This window comes from Manacus vitellinus, unplaced genomic scaffold (assembly GCF_001715985.3).
Source record: "Manacus vitellinus isolate BGI_N305 unplaced genomic scaffold, ASM171598v3 scaffold_47_pilon, whole genome shotgun sequence".
Classification (NCBI taxonomy): Eukaryota; Metazoa; Chordata; class Aves; order Passeriformes; family Pipridae; genus Manacus; species Manacus vitellinus.
The window spans coordinates 1,030,092-1,052,357 of record NW_021940585.1 but is presented as its reverse complement, the minus strand read 5'-3'; the positions used below and the strand labels follow the sequence as shown (position 1 = coordinate 1,052,357).

The following is a 22,266-nucleotide window of genomic DNA, read 5'->3' as shown; positions in this document are numbered from 1 at the left end:
TGAGCTTCAGGTGTGCAGAGTTTTTCATGGCAGGTGTGGTGTCACCAACAAAAGATGTGTTGTCAAACCAGCAATGAGAGAACACTAACTTTGACTGCTCTAGATGAGGCACACTGGTTCTCATGAAACCCAAATTAATGAAGATCCAGTCCTTCACTAGACAGACAGAATGCCAAAAAAAATTATTCAGGCAAATTTAGGGGAGATGGGAGGGTCAAGGTGTTCTCCTGAGGATTCTCTCCAACAGGATGTTCCCATTGCCCTGTGGGATCCCATACCTTTTCTAACAGAGACAGATGTGGTCCTGAGTTTTGGCAAATAATATTTCAAACAAGGCTTCCTCCTGCAAACTCTCACACAGGTGCTGGGAAGACTGGCCAACCAGGAGGAGGTTTTCAATCATTCAACATAACTCTGTGCCAAAGGAATTTGTAGGTCTAGGATGCCCATTGCCCATCACCTCATGTGCTTGACCCAAAGCTTGGCTGCTCCAGGTTGGACCACTGTGTATCACTGACCATCATTCATCAGGGACTTCCTGTGGTCTGTGTCACCCCTTGTCAGAGGGAGGCACCCACTGTGGGAGTTCAGCTTTTCCCAAACAGATATGTCCTTTGTTCACTCAGCCCCACGGATGCCAGTCAGGCTGAGGGGGCAAGTGTCAAATCCACCCAAACATCCCCATCTACATCAGACACCCCTGTCTTTACAAACACCCTTCCCCACAGGTCCTCTGAAGCTGCAGCCGTGCCTGTGGGGCCAGAACCAGACCTGCCCTGCTCCCTGTCAGCTACAGGATGTGAAGGCATTACAGCCTGCAGCCCAAGCTGTCAGGAAGGAGACCTTGGCAGAGATCACTAGATGAATACAAAGAGGAATTTGGATTTCAAAAGAAGAGAAGGCAAAGCTCTGGAGACTGAACCTCCTACCGAGTGTGAGGGAGCTGCTTCCCAGCAGGCTTGATTTATCTGGGAAGCATGTTGGGAAGCCCAGTGGGGAGGATTAGAAAGAACACGCACACCTGATGGCAATGCTCTGAGCCCTGCAAGGGGTGCCAAAGCTTTACGTAATGCTCAGATCCAGTTGTGATCCCCTGGCAGAGTATCTGGTTGCCAGTGGTTTATAGGTGCAGTAACAACATACCATGTGTATTCTGGAAGAGTCGTGTGTCAGTCTAATTAACGACTTTGTGGTTTGTGAGCACTTACCTAAAGCAGATGGGCACTGTGTCTGTTCCTCTGCCAGGCAGGAGGAGTCCAAGGTATTTCAAAGTAAGCAGGTGCTATAAATTATAATTATCAAGTTTGCCTAGGTAGAGAAAGCAGAGAGGAGAAAAAACCTGATGGATTAAGAGATCAAGATAAACTCCTCATTTTTCCTTCTCAAATATCTGTGGAAAGCTCTTTCGGGAATTTCTCGCAGATCAGCACTTTGGGAAGGTGCTTGGCATGTGTCAGGCTCGTTTGGGTGGGTGTTGCCTACATCAGCTTGGACTGGGGAGATTAATGCCAGCCAGAAGACTGTCAGAGCTTTTCCAGCATGGGGGGGCTGTGTGGTGGCCTCTGGACAGCCATCACAGTTCTCTGACTCAGCTTTGAGCCCAGGGGCAACAGGAGAATAAGATTCCTTAATGGCCCAGTGCAGCTTTCCCGAAGTTATGACTTTAGTTCAGGTCCACAACAGCAGCCTGTGCTTTCAGTGTGGTGATCAGATTTCCAGTCTGTGGCCAGGAATCCCAGACCTCTGCATTTCCCTGGGATTCCCTCTTCCAGACTGGGGAGGAACTGCACCAAGAGCTAGTTGCTGGGATTTTGAGAGACTTTGGGCATCCCCAGGACAGCAGCAGGATTTGTGACTCAGTAAGAGCAGCAGCATAGGCACAAAGCTTCTAGAGTCCCATTTGGCCCTGCTGGACAAGGCATCCCCTCATTTCTCTCCTGCCTCATGGCAGCTCATTTCTCCTTTCACAGGCTTATCTCCTCACACAGACACCAGACCCCAACGTTATGGACAAAGCTGGCATGGACATGCTGACACACACCCACCCCCACCAACAGTGTGGGAGGCTATAGCTGAGCTCATCTCCATGTGTCTGAGTAGCACCTTTTGATCAAGAGAGAGAAGTAGATGCACTGGGAGAGAAATTAATCTCCTGGAAAGCAGGAACATGCCTTCAGAGACAGATCACTGCCAGCAGTGCCTGATCCTCTCCATTCACAGCTGGAGAGGGACACAGTTCAAAAGGAGACATCTGAGTACAGATGAGATGAGTTGAGGTGATGGTTGAGTATAGATGACTTCTAGCTGTGACATCCACCTGTGCATCAAACTTGATGTCCTCTTTAAGTCCTTGTGTCATGATTTAATCCCAGCTGGCAATTAAACACCACGCAGCTGCTCCCTCCCCCCACCCTGCTCTGGTGGGAAGGGGAATCAGAAAGAAAAGGTAAATCTCATGGGATAAGAACACATTAATAACTGAAACAAAATAAAACATTACAATAATACTAATGATAATTGTAATGAAAAGAGAGGAATAAAACCTAAGAATAACGAGTGATGCAAAATATAATTACTCGCCGCCCACTGACCAATGCCCAGCAGTGATGGGCAGCCCCCAGACAACTCCCCTGCCTCAGTTTCTGTACTGGCCATGATGTTCTACAGTGTGAAAATCCCTTTGGCCAGTTCAGGTCAGCTGTTCTGGCCATGCTCCCTTGCAGCTTCTTGTGCTCCTGCTCACTTGTGGAGTTCCAGAAACAGAAAAGGCTTAGGGTAAGAATTACCCAACTACAACCAACAGATCAGTGTGGTATCAACGTTATTTTCATACAGAATCCAAAACACAGCCCTGTGCCAGCCACTGGAAAGAAAATTAATTGTATCCCACCTGAAACCAGGACACCTTGGTACCTGGCACATGACGTGAATCAAGGAGTTCCCCACAGCTCCAGCCCATCCCCTGGCCTGCATGTGCAGGGATTTGCCCTCAGGTAACTGCTCCAGAGGAGAGAGAGCATGTGAATCAACGTCCATCCATACTAAAATCTGGGGTAAGAGGGAACCAGAAGTCTGGTGTCTTGGCTACAGATCTGCAAAGCCCATCTAGTCCTGTAAAGTAACTTTCACATATTTCTGTCACATCCAAGTGATCAGCAATAGTCAGGGACCAGCTGTGACTGAGAGATTTCCCCACAGCTGTTCCTGCCCCAGCAGCCTCCAGCACTTGTGTTTGCAAGCACAGAAAGCAACTGAGGCACATGAAATCTGGAAATGATTCCCAGACATTTGCTGACAAATCTCCCCATTGCACTCACCTCCTCCTCTGCTGTCAGACTCTCCTGTCCCTCAGTCATGCTCCAGTCCCTGCTCTGCCTCCAAGAGCAGCAGCAGCACTTAGTTTCATGAGGACTCAAGACCCTGCAGCACCAAATCAGATTCTTCTTGACTCCTTTCCACCCTGCACTTTGGGTTTTCTCTTTGGGTCTCCCCGGCAAGATGCTCCATACTGCTGGCAAACACTGCCTGAAACAACCCAAGAGGTCCCATTTCCTGGGATCCTGTCCTTGCATTCATTTTAGTTCCCCTTTCTCCCTCCCAGTCTTTGTTCTGTGCATTCCTCTGGAATATTTGGAGGATTCTCTCGTCACTCTGCCAAAAACCTGCTGTTCCCAGTTGAAATCAGCTGCAGTCTCCCTGAGGAACGCTCTGGTCCCATCAGCACCATTCCCTCTAACAGCACCTTCCCGTGGCAGATGCTCATATGACAGCAGTGCTGTCCTCTTCACATTGGCCCTGCAGAAGGATTTGATGCCTTCACAAGGCTGATGTGATGCAAACTGTGTCATATACATTGTTCTTTAAAATACTGAAAGCATTTTCATGTTTTCTACAAGTGTAATTTCCCATTATATTCTGATTTCACTTCCCACTTCTAAGTTGTGAAACAGCCTGATTTGTAATTCCCTGGGTACAGGTTAATTGTACCTCTAACTAAAACAATCCACTTCCTCCACCCCATTGGTTTGCCACTGCTCTGATGTATTTAGCAGAATCCATTTGGACTCTTGTGAAAATGCAGCAAAGACTGCTTCATCCCCTGTCCCTAAAGGCAGGAAATTATTTTTCTACATATGGCCAAAGATTAAAATGCAAAAAATTACTTAGAGCAATTTGAGAACATGTGGGCTTTGATGTTGACAAAGGAGGGAAACTCTTCCCACCTGGTCAAATTCTCACAAGCATATAAACTCTTATGACAGAAGGAATCAGCGTGTCCTGAAGAGCTCAGTCAGTTCATTCCTCATTTCACTTCTTTGATCTGTTTGAGATTTGACAGTTTGCTGTTCACCACAATATTCTTCTCTATAAATCACACGTGACACAATGAGGTTTCTGGAAGGTGTTGTTTCCATTGGTTGTTTAGAGGATAAAAGCTATGGAAAAACCAGATATCTGTACAGTCAACATAACACAGCAGTGACTTACAGTCTGTTGGCATAGGAGCTGTCTTGTGGCAAGACCACCTCAGCCCTTTAACCTGATTTACTGGCTGCAGGGTCTTTTTGAAGCACAGGGAAAGGGAAGTCAGGGAAGAGCAGTGAGGTAGCTCTTATGGCAGCCCTGAAGACAGACTGAAGCAAAGCAACCACAAACATTTCCTTGGTGATTGTTGCTGCTGAGAGCAAAGGACCTTGAATTTCACTTCTCAAAGACATCTTTACAACAGAAAGCATGCCTGCAGCAGGAAAAAGAGCCCAGGACAAGTATCACAGTGCAGGCAGCATGCTAAAGAAGGTTGTTCCATTCTAGAGGACACTTGCTGCTCAAAACATTCCTGTCCCATCTCTGAAATCCCCTTTTCCCTGAGGCTCCTCTTCCCCACAGCCCGCTCTGGAGAGCAGCACAGCTGACTCAGTGGAGCTTTCTCCCCATTCCTGTTTTCAGAAGTCCGATCTGCATTTTGGTATTTCAAGGGTTTAATAGCATTTCTACAAAGAAGATAGTCTAGAAGGGTCCAAGAGCAGACATCTACCACATTCAAGTGAAAACTTCAGGCAGATGTGCCACACATCTGGATGTACTGCAGGTATCTGTCATTCACTGATGCAGCCATGCTGTGATGAGTCCCTGCTGAAGTTTGGCTGCAGTTAGTATTCCTCACTGGCTCTGTGGAAACAGGACCCTCTCTGGCTTCACTGCCATGACTCTTCCTCCCAGGTGTAGCTTGTACAATCTTAGATTCACCTGAAAATGGAATGTTGGCCCCTGTAGCTTGTGCAGTGGAGCCAGTGCACAGACAGAGAAGAGATGATACAGTTTGGATTCAGGTGGGCTGATGTCCCTGGAAAGGACTGAGGCTTTCCTCCTGAGGCCACCTCTCATGATTTGGTTCAGGTATAATAAGCCAAATTCAGAGGAGTTACTGCTTTTTGGCACAGATCTTGAGCAGACAGGATTTTTCTGGTTCCATGTACCATGGGCTGTCATCCAACCTGCCTTTCTCTAGGTCTTCCCTCCACTTCACCCAGCTGTTGTGGAAGATCTGTGCTTGTCACCAGGACTGGCAGGAGTAGCTTAGCAAGATCACACCAGGGTTGAGGAGAAAAAGGTGCATTAGAATATAGATCAAGTTCAAGATTCAGATTTTGGACTCATTCCTCTGCTTATACTGACCTGATCCAAATCCAGGTCGGGGTTCAAGAGTATCCCAGACTGGGAAACCAAGTGCATGGCTGGACCTTAGTTGGTATTCCAGCAGCTTTCTCTGCCATTCAACTTGTCTCCCCATGTTGTTTAGGGCATGTTGCCCAGGACCTCTGAAGAGCACTGGCATTTTTACTGCAATGATGAGCACCGGTACATTTTCAAAAGCTGTTGGTAAATCCACTTGGCAGAACATGCATCACACTCTTTTACAGGGGCAAAACCTGTGGCTTGGTCACTGTGTTCTTGGTAGGACCCAACAAGCAGCTTCACTGCCTCCCCTTTGCAGCCCTGAGATAAGAGCAGTGGGATCAGCCCCGCTGGCATTTGGCACTGCAATGGAACAGCCTGGGCCAGGTTTGTAGTTGGGATGTTGAGGAGACCAGGAGACTGGTGTCTTTGTGCCTCTGTTGTGACTGGGGTGCTAGATCCTTCCCTCATGGTGGGAGATCCTAAAATACCACCAAGAAGGAGATCAAATTCTTCTGAGTCACCTCCATGGCCTCACTCCACAACCTTTCTTCACTTGGAGTAAGTTCCTGCTGTGCCCACATCTCCCTCGGGCAGCCCAGGTGGATTTGTCTCCTCTGACTGTAGCTGTCTAGATATTACTCACCTCACCTCATCAGCAGTGGAAAATGATCAGCATCTCCAGAGGGTGAATCATCTGTTATCTCAGAGCCCTGTCTGGGGCATGAATCACTCTCTGGAGGACTCTGATTTTCTCTTCTGGCTATGAAAAGACCCTATTTCAAGTTCTGTGTGAATAAGGCTGGGCGAGATGTGGTTTTCCTACCCTTGGAGAGCAAAAAAAAAAATGTCCCCGTCCCCACCCCTCATTTTTATCTGTCAAAACCAGCCCCCCAAGCTTACACAGACCATCAGAGCGTGGGTACCAAAGCAGAGCTGAGCATCTCTCCTCCCCCATGGCCCTGTGCCCCACGACCCAGCACACACTTGTGGAGCCCTCAGGGAAACCTTTCAGAGGAGATCACCATGCCCAAAAATACAAGTACAAGGAGCAGCTTACCCTCTAACCAGGGAGATATTTCTCTGCATTTCAGAGCTGGAGGGATTTGACTTAATAACCAAAGTTCCGAGGGCAAGTCAGAAATGAGACATGGCTACTGGGTACATCACAGACATGGGTGCTGTCAGTAGGAGGAACTCAGCTGGTCAAATTAGAGCCTTTTCTGCTTAGGAGGAAAAAAGCATGAAATGCAATGTGGTTATCCCACTACAATGACCTCAGTAGCTTTTTTGAGAAGATTTAAAGACCACACACAGGCTGTTGAATGTATGATCTTCAAGGAACAGTTCTCTTTAGCAGTGCCCCAATAAATCCCTGCCTGCATTTGTTCTCCGTCCATTATCTGCTGTCTTTGAGCAATGAGTTGATGTGAAGTTTACATAAAGGCAATGTCCATATGTCTCATACTTGTGAGTGTCCATGCTGTGAATGATCCCCGGATTCATCTCCCAGAAAGACAAGTGTGTTGTGTTGTTTGTCAGACTATCAGCTAAAAGTTAAGCCAACTTCAGTCACTTCAGAACTGGAAAATAATACAGAAAAGCAGGTGTCTGCATGAATTGCTATCTCCTCCCAAGAATGGTGGATGTGATGTAAGACATAGAAAGTAATGCATCAAATGCATCAGATGCCTCATTTGTGCACACTGTGTGTAAAAAGCAGCAGCTTCATCTCTTTACAGCTTTTGAAATTCTTTCCTGGAATGTGTAGAAAGTAGGTCATTCAGCTCCCAACAACCTTGAGCTGGGCCATCATGTGGCCCCATGATGATCCCCTGAGTCGGTTCCTCTCTTGAGACTTCACCCTCTAATTTTCCCAATCACTGAGCTGGTGGTTGGCAACACTCGGAAGGGGGTGAGGATGAGGGACTCCCTTGCCATGCCCCAGCACTTCCAGAATTCACCAGCTGTGCTGCCAAGTGAAGAGGTCACAGCACAGGTGGGTGGTTTGAGCTGTGTTTGTCCAGCAGCTTGGCAGTGGCTATACCTCCCTGGCTGCGCCCGTCAGGTGCTCTAGTCACCTCCAAACTTCTCTGTGTTGACTGTAGCAATCCAGCAGGGCCACCAGGAGCTCCATTTGGATAAGAACTCAAGAGATCACTTACACCAAGCTGAAACTGGTGGTTGCATGTCTGTCTAGATTGTACCTACACTGCAGTTACTGCAGTATTCCCCTTAAATAAGCAAATGTCCCTCAGAAGAGACTCTGGCAAACACTTTAACATAATTCCATTGTCATACCCCTCTCATATGCAATGTCACTTCCCATCTCAGACTGTAAGAGCTGTCAGGAAGAGGTACATGCTACCTTGACTGCCCTCAGTGTGTGTTCCAGGCACATTGCAGACACTAAAAAAATTATAATCACAGCTCGCATCCACAATCCACACACACACTCCTGCCTCCTAAAGTCATATAGTCATATAGTTCCAGAGTGTTTTCCATTGACCTATATTCCAGAGTGTTTTCTATTGACCTTTATTATGGGGACTCATGAACCTTAACCCACTGGCTTATCCACACAAGTCCCTGGGGCACACAGCACGTCTCTGGTGACAAATCAATAGACACTGTGGACAATGGGTCCCAGATGTTCCATACAGTAGATGTGTCAGTGCAAAAGGGAGATGGGTCCCAGATGTACATGCACTGATGTTTAAGCACTCCTAGTGAACCACAGAGAAGCTTCAGGTAAACTGGAGATAGGAAGGCAAGCAAGGAACGAAAAACATATTTAAACTGGTAACATCTACCGTAGAGTCATGGAATCATGGAATGGTTTGGATTGGAAGGGATCTTAAAGCTCACCTCCTTCTACCTTGTGCCATGGGCAGGGACACCTTCCACTAGCCCAGGTTGCTCCAAGCCCCGTCCAACCTGGCCTTGGACACTTCCAGGGATGGGGCAGCCACAGCTTCTCTGGGGCAATCTGTGCCAGGGCCTCAGCACCCTCACAGGAAAGAATTTCTTCCCAATATCCCATCTAACCCTGCCCTCTGGCAGTGTGAAGCCATTCCCCCTTGTCTCGTCACTCCAGGCCCTTGTCCAAAGTCCCTCTCCAGCTCTCCTGGAGCCCCTTTAGGCACTGGAAGGGGCTCTAAGGCCTTCCCCAGAGCCTTCTCCAGGCTGAACACCCCCAGCTCTCCCAGCCTGGCTCCAGAGCAGAGGGGCTCCAGCCCTTGGAGCATCTCCTTGGCCTTCTCTGGATGCCCTCAAAGAGGCCCACATGCTTCTTGTGCTGAGGGCCCCAGAGATGGACACAGTGCAGGCTTGGCTCTGGGGGTGTCTCGGTGTGCAGTGACCTGTTCAGAGCCCCTCTCCCCAGAGCACAGTGTGTCCTGTTCCTCCTGTCCCCAAGGGCTGTTTTTCCTTCTCTTTCCCAGCTGGCTTGTATGCTTGACAAACACCGTGTTTCCCAGCAAATGTGCAGGCCCCACATTGCTTGGTAGGCCTTGGAGCCACTCTGCACAGGCTCTGTACCTTCTCCATTTCCCTGTGCCTGGCACCATGGCCAAGGGGGGCAATGCCAGGCACACAGAGATAGGGCTGGTGGGGGGAGCTGGCACAGCTGCCCAGCTGTCAGCAGTTTCTATAGCTGCACAGAGATTTTGGCAATCCTTCTTGTACCGTTCTGACCTGAGGGGTTTTGGAGGTGTCTGCAACCAGGGATAACAAAGCCCTCTTGTCTACACCAAAGGCACTTTGTGTGGAGTCTAGGTATTGCTCTGATTTCATTTCCTGAGCATCCCTTGTGGAGGGCTTCCCAGAGGAACATGCCCCATTAAGTCAGGAGTGAAGACTCTTTGCAGTCCAAACAGAGCCCTGCAAACTTTTCCACCAGGTCTTGTTTCACAGCCAACTGCAAACATGTTTGTGTCTTGAACCTCCATTCACTGCCTGGGGTTTTCACAAGAGTTTTCAACCTGGAAATGGAACTAGGCAACACCTGTGAGTGTTGCTTGAGGGCTGTGAACTCTGCAGGGGCAGAGAGCCCAGGTTTAGAAACAGGCCTACAAGGCGATAATGTGTCATTCATAGAATAATAGAATGCTTGGGGTTGGAAGGGACCTTAAAGGTCATCTAGTCCAACCCCCTGCAATGAGCAGGGACATCTTGAACTAGATCAGGTTGCTCAGAGCCCCGTTCAACCTGGCCTTGAATGTTACCAGGGATGGGACATCCACCACCTCTCTGGGCAACCCGTGTTGATGTTTCAGCACCCTTATCATAAAAAATTTCTTCCTTATATCTAGTCTGGATCTCCCCTCTTTTAGTTTAAAACCACCACCCCTTGACCTATTGCTGCAGACCCTACTTAAAAATTTGTCCCCATCTTTCTTATAGCCCCCCTTTAGGCACTGGAAGGGGCTCTCATGTCTCCCCAGAGACTTCTCCAGGTTGAACAGCCCCAGCTCTCCCAGCCTGTCTCCACAGCAGAGGGGCTCCAGGCCTCAGAGTGGCCTCCTCTGGACCCACTCCAACAAGTCCATTCTCCTACCATGTCTGCAGTACATGGTGGTAACAAGAACATAATGGGCAGAGCAGAAATTTAACCTGGTTTCCCTTTTCCAGGTGACCACTGCAATCCTTGGCTGCCTTTGTTCTATCCCAGTTGATATTAGTTGATGGAAGAAGCCCTTGCTCTTCCCCTGGGTTATCTGGGCAGGCTCAGGGACCCAGAACATCCTGCCTCTGTGTGTCCTGGCCCCACCAGGTGCTGTGCCAGGCAGAAAGAGCAGCACGTGTGGAGCTGGTTTGCAGGGGAGTGTGGCAGAAGGGGACAGACTGCCCTCAAGCAGGTGGCTCTGGAGCCATCCTGCCTCCCTTGCTGTGCCCTCAGCTCCTTGCACAGCAGGTTCCCGGGGAGCTCACCAGCCAGGCACTGACTCAGTGTGTCTGGGAGCTCTGCCTGAGAAAGGAGCTGAGGCGTTGGCCCCAGTCGTTAGTAAGTTATCAGAGAAGTTTAGCTGCAGTGACATCATCTCCTTCTTATGTTACTACAAGGAACTTAGATCCTATTATGGGAGAGGAGGTAACTCAATCGAGCCTTTCAAGATAAACTCAGACAGGAAGAGAGACATGATTGCCTGGAGGCACCAATTAGACATTTCTGGTGAGATCAGCTCTGTTCAGCTGACACACGTGCACACTGGGGCCAGGGAGACAACCAGCTCCTCACTCCAGAGAACTTCCTCCCAGGGCTGCTGGGTCAGTCCTCACTCCTTCAACAGCCACAGCTCTTCCTCCAGAACATCCTTTCTTTATGTCCTGTGTTCTGCTGTGGACAGAGAATTACAATGCAGAGGAACTCCCTGGTTTGGAGAGAGTACAGCCCCGTCCAGCACCACTCAGTGCTGCATGTGATCTTTGGTGGCAAGTCTCCTCCAACTTTCTCAAAGGAAACAACAGCCCAATATATTGCAAAAACTACTGTGAGGATGGGCTGCAGTTTGAGGTTCCACTGCCCTGTGATGACTGGGCTGTGGGGAACAACCCAGTCTACACTGCAAGCCAGTTACTGCACATAACTGGTCTAAGGCACCCAGACAGTCAGCTCTTACTGGCTCTGCTGTGTATGAGGAAGGAAAAAACCAGCAGCAACATTTGGGATATTTCCTGACAGCATGGCATTGAGCCTTTCTATTGCTTTCCAGGCTGCAGCAAAGGAACCAACTGGCAGGCTGAGGCATGCTCACATTTAGTGCTGACCTGCCCCTCTCACCGGGGCTCTGCATAGATGTGAACATCCACTCAGGGAACAAAGATGGCATTGCCTCAGACCAAGGCACTTTTGATGTTCTTCCAGGCAGCTCACTCTCTACCCACTCCTGTAGTTCTTAAAAAAGAAAATGGAATAAAGTCTGAGGTGTCTGCAGGCCCTTTTAGGCACTTTTGACCCAGTGTCACCTTGAAGTCATATAAATGCCCTGTAACTCTAAGCAGTAGATGCAGCTCTAAAGCCAGGAGCTGAGACTTTCCAGCAGCTGGTGATTTTCATAAGCTGCTGTTCTTGAATGTCCCACTTAAAATCAGCTCCTTCTGAATGCAATGAGCAGGACAATGCTCTTCAGGGCCTTGCTTGAGCCCGTGAAGTCACTTGGAAATCTTGTCCATGCTGACATTTGGAGTCACTGTGTGTCATTCACTCTCCAGACCCACAGCACTGTTGGACAGCAGGTGTGGGATGAAGTCCCACTCCTAAGCCCTCCAGCAGCTCCGTGAAAGAGGCGTCTTCCTCTGTAAGCAACCAACGGGTTAAAGCTTGCAAGGAAAGCCAACTGAGTGATTTGGTGAAAGAAAGATTAAAACATCTCTGTGGAAGGTGAGGAGCCAGCCCCAGCCTGCGCTGTCCCATTTACCCACTAATCGGCCCAATTATCTCAGGTATAAATCATAACACAAAACACTTACAGAGCCAGAGTCACACACTGAAGAAAGGAGAGAACTGTTGGGTTGGTTTTTGTTTAGTATAATTGATATAATTACTAACAGCTCCGTGCCAGGAACTTCAGCTTTTCTGCTTCCAGAAGAGAGTAGAGAGCTGTCTGAAAGCCATAGCAATTAGCAATCCCCACATGCACAGCTTTTATTAGAAAGAATGCACCTCTATTCCAGAAAGAGCCAGCAGGTCCCTGAGGAGCAATTAAACATCCCAGAGACCTTTTGGTGCCAGGAATGCAGCTGTCACTGAATCCACGTTCCCTGTCCCCCCGTCAATGCTGCAAAGGCATTTAAGGAGTCCTGCCCATTATGCTGCATATGAAATGCCTTCACTTGTAACTTCCTTGTTCCTAATTTTAACTTCCCTGGCTCCAGATAGGTGCATCTTGCTGTGCTGAGGTCCAAGCAGGCTGCTGTTTCTGAGAAGGCTCAGGCCCAGTACATCACTACCAGCAGAAAGTCTCCCTGTCACTCTACTGAGGAATCTGTCTGGGCTCTGCTCTCCACACTCTGAAGCAGATTAAGACAGTAATTATGTGGCTGAAGCTCCCCAACACCTCCCGAGCATGTGACCCCAGAGAGTGTCTTATGTGTTATGACCCCAGACAGTGGCCAGATATGCACAACTCACCACGTTGCCACTAGGCAGCTCCTGCAGAGCTGAGGGGCAGGAGAGCTGGGGTTCATCTGAGTCTTGCAGAGGTGACCTCTCACTGCCAGCAAGGTGTGGTGATGTGGAGCAGAGTCTGGCTTGGAGCTGCAGCAAGTCCAAAGCCAGAGGTCATCCAGGAGCATTAACAATCTCCTTGGATAGATCCAAGTTATTGGCCCTGTACTAACCAGAGGGAGGTGTCCCTCAAAAAAAATCCCCCAAGGCCCCCAAGCTGCCTCACTGGCACTTTTCATACTGATGGACCAGGGAAAAAAGAGCCTTTCCTGAGAGTGTGCTAAATAGCCCTGGAGCAAAGCCATCGACATTTATGGTTTCCCCAGCTCCTGGGGCACTGTCACACTGAAACCAAACTCCCCTGTGGGCCATGTCTTCACCCAGGAGTTCATGAAAAAGTGAGACATAAAATCAGACAGCCATGGGCTCCACCTTGCTCCCCTGTCCCTGTCCCTGTCCCTGTCCCTGTCCCTGTCCCTGTCCCTGTCCCTGCCCCAGCTCAGCCTGCTGTACCAGTCTTTGGCTCTGCTTTAGCATCTCCGTTTCTGAAAGCTTAATTTGTTTTGAGAAATGATAACTATTCTCTGTGGATATTTTCATTGTCTGTTCCTTAATTAATTAAACTTGAAACTGAGCATTCACTTTAAAAATTTTTTCAGTAAACATATAGGGATTTGGATGAAAGAATGTCTCCAGGAAAAGTAAGCAATACTTCCTTTTTTTTTTTTTTTAGCAGATTATGATGCCAAAAACTAACAGACTTCTTATGCTGAGGAAGGAATGGAAAAAAATAAGAAAAGATTAACATTTCCCACACAATTTTTGTCAGAAAGTTCTTGTTTGTCCTAAAACATTTTCATGAGTATGTTTTCAAATAGAATCTTTAATCTTACCTTGAGCTGCTGCAGAGTTTGCTTTTCTGCTCTTTACTCTTTGGGTTTGTTGTCTCAGAAGGATGAATGATGCTGTTCACTGACTCGATTGCAATCCTGGGGACACTTGGTAAATTGAGGCAGAACTTGAAACATGCCCACCCTCTTCAACAGGAAAATTCACAATTCATTGTCCTATATCAGCCCTCTGAGCAAAAATGCAAATCCTGTGGCAGTGAAAGTGAGATTTGGGTGTGATGTGCTTTTCTCATCCACAGAAGAATCAACAGAACTGGCTGAGAAACTCTCAGCTGAACAGCCTTGCACCAGGAAATGTCACTTTGTGGCAATGCAAGAGTAGTGGAATCCAGGAAAACAGAATCACAGACAGTACCTCACCAGCCTCGGTGGTTAATACATTAATGTGGCAAAATGGGAGTAATAAAAAAGTTATTTAACCCATACTAGATGATCATTTCAGTCTAAGGTGATGCTGTATCAGAACTTGTACACTGCATTGAAAGGACATTTGTCCAAGGGAGATCTCAGGAAGGTTTGACTGCACTTCTCAACCAGGTTCAAATTTCCATCTTTGTCCAACCAGGGCAGGAAATGCTTCTTTCTGTGGTGTAGGGAAAGGTCTGTTTCCCAGGATCATCTGAGAGTTTCACACAGGAAATCACTCCCATACCCCATGCAAGGAGCACGGTCTGACCTGGCCTCTTCCCTGCTCCCACCTGAGATGGGACATTTGGTCTCCTCCTGCAGACCAGAAGTTCATTGCAGTGCTTTGTGACCTAGGAAATGTTTGTGCTCTTTGAATAAGGGTCTAGTGCCAGGGGGGTAACTTTAATCAAAAATATTACTTTATGTACTGTAAGTAACACAGTCAAGAATACTAATTTCTTTACCACATTCCTTTTAGGAGGATTGTTGAGTTGAGGGCTGGGCCGTGACAGCTCTGTTAACTTCCTTCTCTCATGCTTTGATAAGAAACAAAGTGCTTTCTCTTTGCAATTTGAATTCAGAGATCTTTCCTTTAGATAGCTTGGAAAAATAAAATAAGCTGTGTTGGCTGATGGAAATTAAAATTTGCTTTTTCCTTGGTATAATTGTTTCCTGGTATTTCATCCAAATGTGAAGTGTTTTCCTCTTATATTTTGGTTTTAAAATCTACAGATAACACATTGTATCCTGCTCACCATTGTTGCAACAAGAGATCTTTAGAGAGATGATTTCCAAACCTAACTTTTAAACTTTTTTCGTAATAAGCTTAATATTTTTTGGCTTCTCGTTCTATTTTGAAGCAAAAACAAGTCTTCAAAATTAAAGTTTCTCACCGATTTAAACCTCAAATTCAGCCGCCTTAAGGTTTTCATCATGATTTTAAAAAAAGCCATTGGCAAAGGAAGGGGGCAGAAAGGCCCAAACTTGTGCAACACAAGAACAAGAGTTTAATTCCTGCACGGTGACATAGGGTCTGACTCCTCACAGTGCCTTTGCAGGTACCTCTGGGTGTTCTGCTCAGATGCTGGACCCCAAGCAGGGTTGCCACATATCTCACATTTGCAGACAAATCCTTCTCTTGTGGCGTGGGGTTTTGGCAGCACGGTTTGGTTTGGCTGTCCCGCACGGCCGTGGGTGTGACAGGGCTGTGGGGTACCCCAGACTGGGCCGTGAGAGGGCTGTGGGGTACCCCAGACTGGGCCGTGAGAGGGCTGTGGGGTACCCCAAACTGGACCGTGAGAGGGCTGTGGGTACCCCAGACTGGGCTGTGAGAGGGCTGTGGGGTACCCCAGACTGGGCTGTGCCTCCACACATTGCTCAGGCAGATCCATGGCAAGCCCAGCCCCAGGGGCTGCAGCTTTGATGCTCAGTTTTACGGGGGGTGGCTGCAAGCCACAGCTGGCCAGTGCCCGTCTGGGGGGCCCACATGGAAGGACTTAGCCCAACCACTGTGCTTCAGAAGCTGCCATCCATTGGCAGCACCGAAGGACCATCAATAAAGGATGATCCTTGGCGGTCAGACATCTCCCAGCATAGGCAGGAGCCTCGCACTGATGCTTTCTTTTGTTAATCACTATTTACAGCCTAATCCAATCTCCCTGGCCATCAACCCATCCCAAGGCGTCACTCTCTTTGCATAACACTGCGGGCAGGGAGAGCAATGAAAGATCGGTCTCTCACTGATCCCCACCCTGTTTCTTTCCCACTCAGACGCCTGGATGCAAATCTCATCTCCGTGGTGCCCGAGAGGAGCTTCGAGGGGCTGCTCTCTCTGCGTCACCTGTGGCTGGACGATAACGCCCTGACGGAGATCCCTGTCCGAGCTCTGAACCACCTGCCAGCGCTCCAAGCCATGACCCTGGCACTCAACCAGATCTGGCACATCCCCGATTACGCCTTCCAGAACCTCAGCAGCCTCGTGGTGCTGTAAGCCTTCTCCACTTCTTACTCCCCTGCATCCTCTGGCTGGGACAAGGTGCTGCCTGTGCCTGGCCCAGGGGTCCTCCTCCTGTGGGAAGACCTGGGGGTCACTCCCCAGAAGCAGCTTTTTGCTGCTGGGGCAGAGGTTTTGTTCAAAGGGTCGGGGAATACCCATCATTTGATAAGAAATGTTAAAATTGCCTCTTTCAATTTTTTTTTCATAGTTTCCCCACTTTTAACTGAAGAGCTAAAAAGCTCCCCGATATAATTCAAGAAATGCTTTGTATTTTAAAAAAAAAAAAATTAGTATCTGGAAACAAAAAACAGATTTTTTTTTTCCTTGAAGAATCAAACAACCAAAAGCTTCTTATTTCTTTTCCTTCTTCCAATCCCTGTGTTAAAACTAGGGGAATTTCTAGCAACATGAACAAAAATTAAACTGCAACAACTTGCAGTCAGGTTAAAAAAGCAATATTTTTATTTCTTGGAAAGCATACCAAAAACCCCCTTTTTTTCACCAAATATGATTTTAAACCAGAGGTTTAACCTCAGCACCTTGTCCAAGCCCATGTCTTCTTATTTGCATGACTGTGTTCCATCTTCAGGTCGGATGTTTTTGCAGTGGTTGCTGTCCAGTTTGCACTATGAGCACTTTACTGACAGTGTTTGGGGAGATGTGGAGAGCAGTGCTGCTCCAGGACACCTGGTCCAGGAGGGAAACATTCACTCCAGGGGCAGAGAGATACTAAACCACTCACAACCCACAATCAGAATAAGAACTGATGCCTCTGGCAGCTGCTCAGGAGGGACATCCTTTCTATCAACAGAGGCTTGTAGATTATCTTGCTCTTAAAAGGAAATTTACATATGCAAATAGCTACTCATTAATTCTTTGGTGTTGATTAGCAAGTTCAGGTGTGATTGTCAACTGCTTTAGAGCTCCTCTATCCACATGAAATGCCACCTCCAGTTTGGTAATTTGTACTGATACCAGGGTGTTAAGTAACCTCAGCATGTAGTGCCTTAGTGAAAGTTTAGCAATTATTTTCTTTTCAAAATTTAAAGTGTTTACTGAAGCCATCCAGCATAGAAAGTGCTTGGACAAAGCACAGTTCAGGGTTTTATTAAACATCAACTTCAGCTGTTTAGACAAAGCATAAAGGCTTATTTAGGAGAAATGTGAAAAGCAACTTGAGAAAAGTCAAAAAAGTAGTTTTCACCCACAATAGTGCTCGTTCTGCAAGGCAACCCATGGCCACCATAATGCAACCACTTCAGTCAGCTTTAATAATTCGCCCAGCGGGTGAGCTGACATTTGGGGTTTTATTTCAGCCTCCAAAGCATGCTGCTTTCATTTGGGTTTATCCCATAATCTGGGCGAGAAGCAACTCCTTAATTAAACAGGCAAGCTTGAGAAATAAAAGTCATTGACCAGTAGGTCACAAGGGAGAGAATAATGTCCCACCACATACAATTGGAAGGGAACACATGTGTGATCCTGCCAGGCTCTGTGGGACACGATGCTACATTTTTGTGGGATCACAAGTGTTTGGCAGAACTGGCCCCATAAATCTCTTCCATGCTTCCATGCAAACCCTTGTCAGCACACCACCAGTGGAAAGTCACCCAGTGTTCCTCCTGTCCCCTACCAGGGATGTGTCCTCGCTCCAGACTCACCCACCAAGCTGACAAACAAATGTCCCCAAAAGCCAGCCAAGCTGGAGAGGAGACTTTCCCTACCGGGATGCAGATGATACCTCCATGCATTCCTCTGGAAATGTCTGGATTTGCAGGTAGATGGAGAAAAGCTGGCTGCTGCCATAAACACCGGGAACTTCCAGCCACAGAGGTATTAAAAGGAGCCCCTGGGGGAGGAGAGCCGAGGGCAGATGTGGATGAGCACAGAGGAATCTCTTCTATTCAGCCTGATCAATACTCACAGACACAGCTGACCATGGCTGAGGGCAGGAGCCTCCCAGGTGCAGAGATGTGCTGCTGTTCCTCCTCCACACACCTTGGGCCTTTGGGAGAGATGTGGGTGACCATCCTGCACTGCCACAAGGCACCAGCATCAGAGTATCCCAACCTCAGTCTGGAATACTTTAAGGCTTCAGTCTCTGCTAATAAATTACACCTTTGCTGAGGAATTCCCTGATCTTATTCCCATCTATTGCTGGGTTGCAGGCACTTCAGTGAGCAGAGCCTCCTGTAAATCACTCATCATGAAATCCATGAGTCTCAGTAATTGGCACCATCCTTTCCCAGTTTTAACAACACGTGCTCTGTGTGCTGGGATTCTGGCACTGTGCTGGGATGGCAGAAGGGAGGTGGATATTTGATCAGGGTAGCTCATGGGAATAGGATACTGAATATGTTACCTCCCAGTCTCATCTACTCAGGATCATATGTATCTTAGTATCTGCAAGCAGAAATAGTCATGAATGCTTTTCAGCTAATCGTTTGTATGAAGCAAAGGTTGTTTTACAAAAAGCATCTTCTTTCTTGAGCATAAAAGATTTTTCATTTAGCAGTCAGCATCTGAAACCCCCATGCTGCTGCGCTGACAGGCCGATAAAGTGCATGACAGCAGTTCTCATTAGTGTCCCTCCTCTCCTCTGTCAGCTGAATTCAGCAGAAAGTCAAATCTTGAGCCAGGAATCACAGCACCTCTTTCAGTCCTGCTGCCCAGAGGGGTCAGCAAGTAAAATCTTACATGGGTGAATTTAGGATCCATTGCCAAGAAATCCCCCACGCTGCAGATGTGTCCTTGCTGCCACACCTCTGCAGTGGGCTGCAGTTCCCTCCTTTCCTGACGTCATCAAAGGAGCTCTCATCAAAGATGCTCTGAGTGACCCCTCCAAAACAGGCCAAGCAGTAGAGAGGTTTGCCCTGTAATGAGGGACCTGGATAGAGAAAGCCTTAGAGTAGTTTTGCTTTCATCACATAGCAGAGAATCCCTTCAGTTAACACAAATGAGGTCAAAACCCAAATTCTTCCCTGTTTGGGTCCAGAGGGAGCCTTATCTCCTGGAAACCAGCTTGACTCAAACATTTCTGCAATGTTGAACATCCACTGTCAAAAGGACCCTCACATACAGAGGGTCAACTTGGTCCCATAATGCAAAAGAGATGCTCCTCTCCTCTAATCTGGCCCTGATCCCAGTCTACCTGCTCACAAGTCTTTCAAAAACAAGGACTGTGGGAAAAGTTGTTTTCATGTCACAACCAATTACTTTTGCCTCGAGCCCTCTAATTCTTGTGCTCTGCATCCACCTCCTCTGTGCCATCACTGTATTTGTTACTGGCTGTTGCACCCTTCCCTCATCTCAGTTCCCCCTTTCCAGTTCCCATCCAGCTACCTGATTTGAAACATGGAAGCCCAGAATGATTTGGGTTAAAGCTCATCTCATTCCACCCCCTGCCATGGGCAGGGACACCTCCCACTAGCCCAGGCTGCTCCAAGCCCTGTCCAACCTGGCCTCGAACACTTCCAGGGATGGGGCAGCCACTGCTTCTCTGGGCAACCTGTGCCAGGGCCTCCCCACCCTCACAGGGAAGAATTTCTAATATCTAATCTAAATCTACCCTCTTTCAGTTTAAAACCTTTCCCCTTGTCCTGTCACTATCTGTCTGTGTAAAATTAGAATATAAGTTAACATATGACACTTGCTTGTTCCTTCACACCTTCAGAGGGAGAGACCAGATCTGCACCCTGTATCAAAGACAAAAATTAATTCTACTTTATACAGTGGCACAATGCCATTCTCTGCCTATTTTCCCTTTTCCTGTCATCCCTGTCATTTGATTTGCTCTTTTGACAGCTACTAAACACCAAGACCTCCTTCATGGAGAGATTTAAAAGCCTGTTAGTGTGTAAGCTCATATAAGACTGGTTCTCCCCAGTACAGCACTTGACTGAATTCCAGCTGATGTTTTATTTTCAAGGAAAAGCAACTCACCTGCAAGTGCTTCCTTCCTAGGCCACCCAGCAGCACCTTCCAGCCAAATGTGTGAATGTAGTAAATGAAGGATCTTTAGTAGAACTCCTCTTTCTTACAGTTTTTGTCATGTAAGGACACGATGCAGCTCTCTCTCTAACAGCATGGTTTGGTGACTGGAAGAGAAAACCAGTTTCCAAGACTCCTGGTTTCCCCTTCCCATTTTAGTCCTCGTTCTGGTGTAACTCTGGCCAAAACTTTCAAAAGGGACCACTGCTTTTCAGTTTCCTCCTGGCCTGGGAGCAAACCTCAAAGAGCCCTGCTTTCCAGGGATGCTGAGCACCAGTCGTTTCTGCTGATGGATGTGGGACTCGGAGCTTCCCAGCACCACAAACCCCAGTCTGGTGGATTGGAGCATCAGGATGACCCTGGGAATCACTGTCCTCACCTGTGCAAGGGAGTTACGAGTCCCTCTCTGAGAAGTTCTTGGGAACCTCAGTGTTGGCGGGGAATGCCAGGCATGTGCAATTCATTATCATGAAGAACAATATTGCCTGGAACATCTGGGTCCCATTCATGAGCCTTTTAATTTGCAGAAGTGCCTTTTCTCTCAGAGGACCAGGCTCGCTGCCTTGGCAAAAGTGAATTTCCCTCTCCAGCACTTGAGGAAGAAGCAAATCATGCTCTAATGCACTCTGAGAATGTCACTTCTGATCGAGCTTTGTTCTTCACCAGACAAGTCTCATGCTGGTCCTGCCGGAAACAATCCATGGAATTTGCACCATTTGTGAGTTAGGTTTCTCTACTTATCCATGTCCAAGTTGAGGAAAAGGAGAATTTTGCCACAATAGAGATGCAAGTTCATCATGGCAATGGCTGGTGCAGTGGAATAATTCATATCGTGTCAGATTTGAGCTTGGTTCAAATCATCTAATGCAAATAACTGATGGAAAGTGTTTGCATTTGTCCTCTCTGAGAAGAAAAAAATGAAGTCATTAAAAATGAAAGCAATGGCGAATCCACCATTTCTCTTTGTAGTCTGTTCCAGTGGTTATTCATCCTTAGTGTTAAAAAAAATAAAGCTCGTATTTCCCATTTGAATTTTCTTTGGCTTTGACTTCAGACATTTGTTCTTATTATTCTTTTCTCCACTAAATCACAGAACCATTTTAGTACCCAGTTTGTAAGCAGGAAGAATCCTATACATTACACTGCACTCATCCCCTTGATCTTATTTTTAATAAGCTAACCAGATTGAGTTCTCTAAGTCTCCACCCTAGTTTTTTCCAGCCCTTGGATCATTTTTATTGCTCTTCTCTACACCCATTTCCAGTTACCAACGTCCAGTTAACAACGTGGATACCAGCAATACTTTGGGCCTGCCAGAGCTGGTTTCACCAGTGTACAGTCCAGATGTTGACATGATTTCCCTTTCCTTGCTCATCCAGTCAAGCACCTTCATAAAAGCAGCATCTAGGCATTAGCTCAACCTGCTTTCCTTGTGTCTAAGACAAATGCCCAGTCCCCTTGGAGATTACATTGCCAGAGCTGGAGCCGCTGTTGGACTGTCTCTCAGTTAAGTACCAGACTGCTCTACAGGATCCTTTAATCCACTGGAAAAATAAATGGAAAAGGAAATGAAATTAAAATGAAACAAATTCCACTAGGGGTGCTGCATGAACTATGGGGGAAAAAAATCACATTTATGCTCAATTTCTGATACGTAATTATTGGCAAGGACAGAAGATCTTCCTTCTAGGATCTGTTGTGCACTTCTTATTGTGGGTCAGAAATTAATCTCGTAGGGTTGGATTTTTTCTGCTTTGTTTCTAAATTCTCATCACCTGAGGCACCAGCCAAGCTGCAGCATCTCTCCCCAGCCTGTCTACAGAATTCTGACAAATCATTTATGTTGGTTTCAGCAAGGCACAGCGTGGGTTTACCTGGCACAGCAGAGGAGCTCGCTTGTCCCACGTCACTTGTGCTGCTGCAGGAGTGCCTAGGCCAGTGTCCCACCCTGCCAGAGGTGCAGTGTGACAACTGCTGTTGCAGAGAGCATGTGTTCCAATGGAAGTGCATAGCTGAGAACATAGCAGCACAACCACAAAACAGCAATGACTGTCCTCCTCCCTGGGCAAAGCCTCTTCCATGGATGATTGCCCAAACCCATCCTCCCTCCACAGCAC

General features: G+C 47.4%; 1 protein-coding gene across 1 annotated transcript in view; it reads left to right on the top strand.

Moving 5' to 3' along the window:
* Window positions 1–22,266, top strand: part of LGR6 (leucine rich repeat containing G protein-coupled receptor 6) — a 132,710-nt gene that overhangs the window by 71,997 nt on the left and 38,447 nt on the right. The window contains exon 5 of the mRNA XM_008929735.2: window positions 15,934–16,149. Coding sequence (XP_008927983.2) covers window positions 15,934–16,149 — 216 coding nt within the window. The remainder of the gene's footprint in view (window positions 1–15,933; window positions 16,150–22,266) is intronic.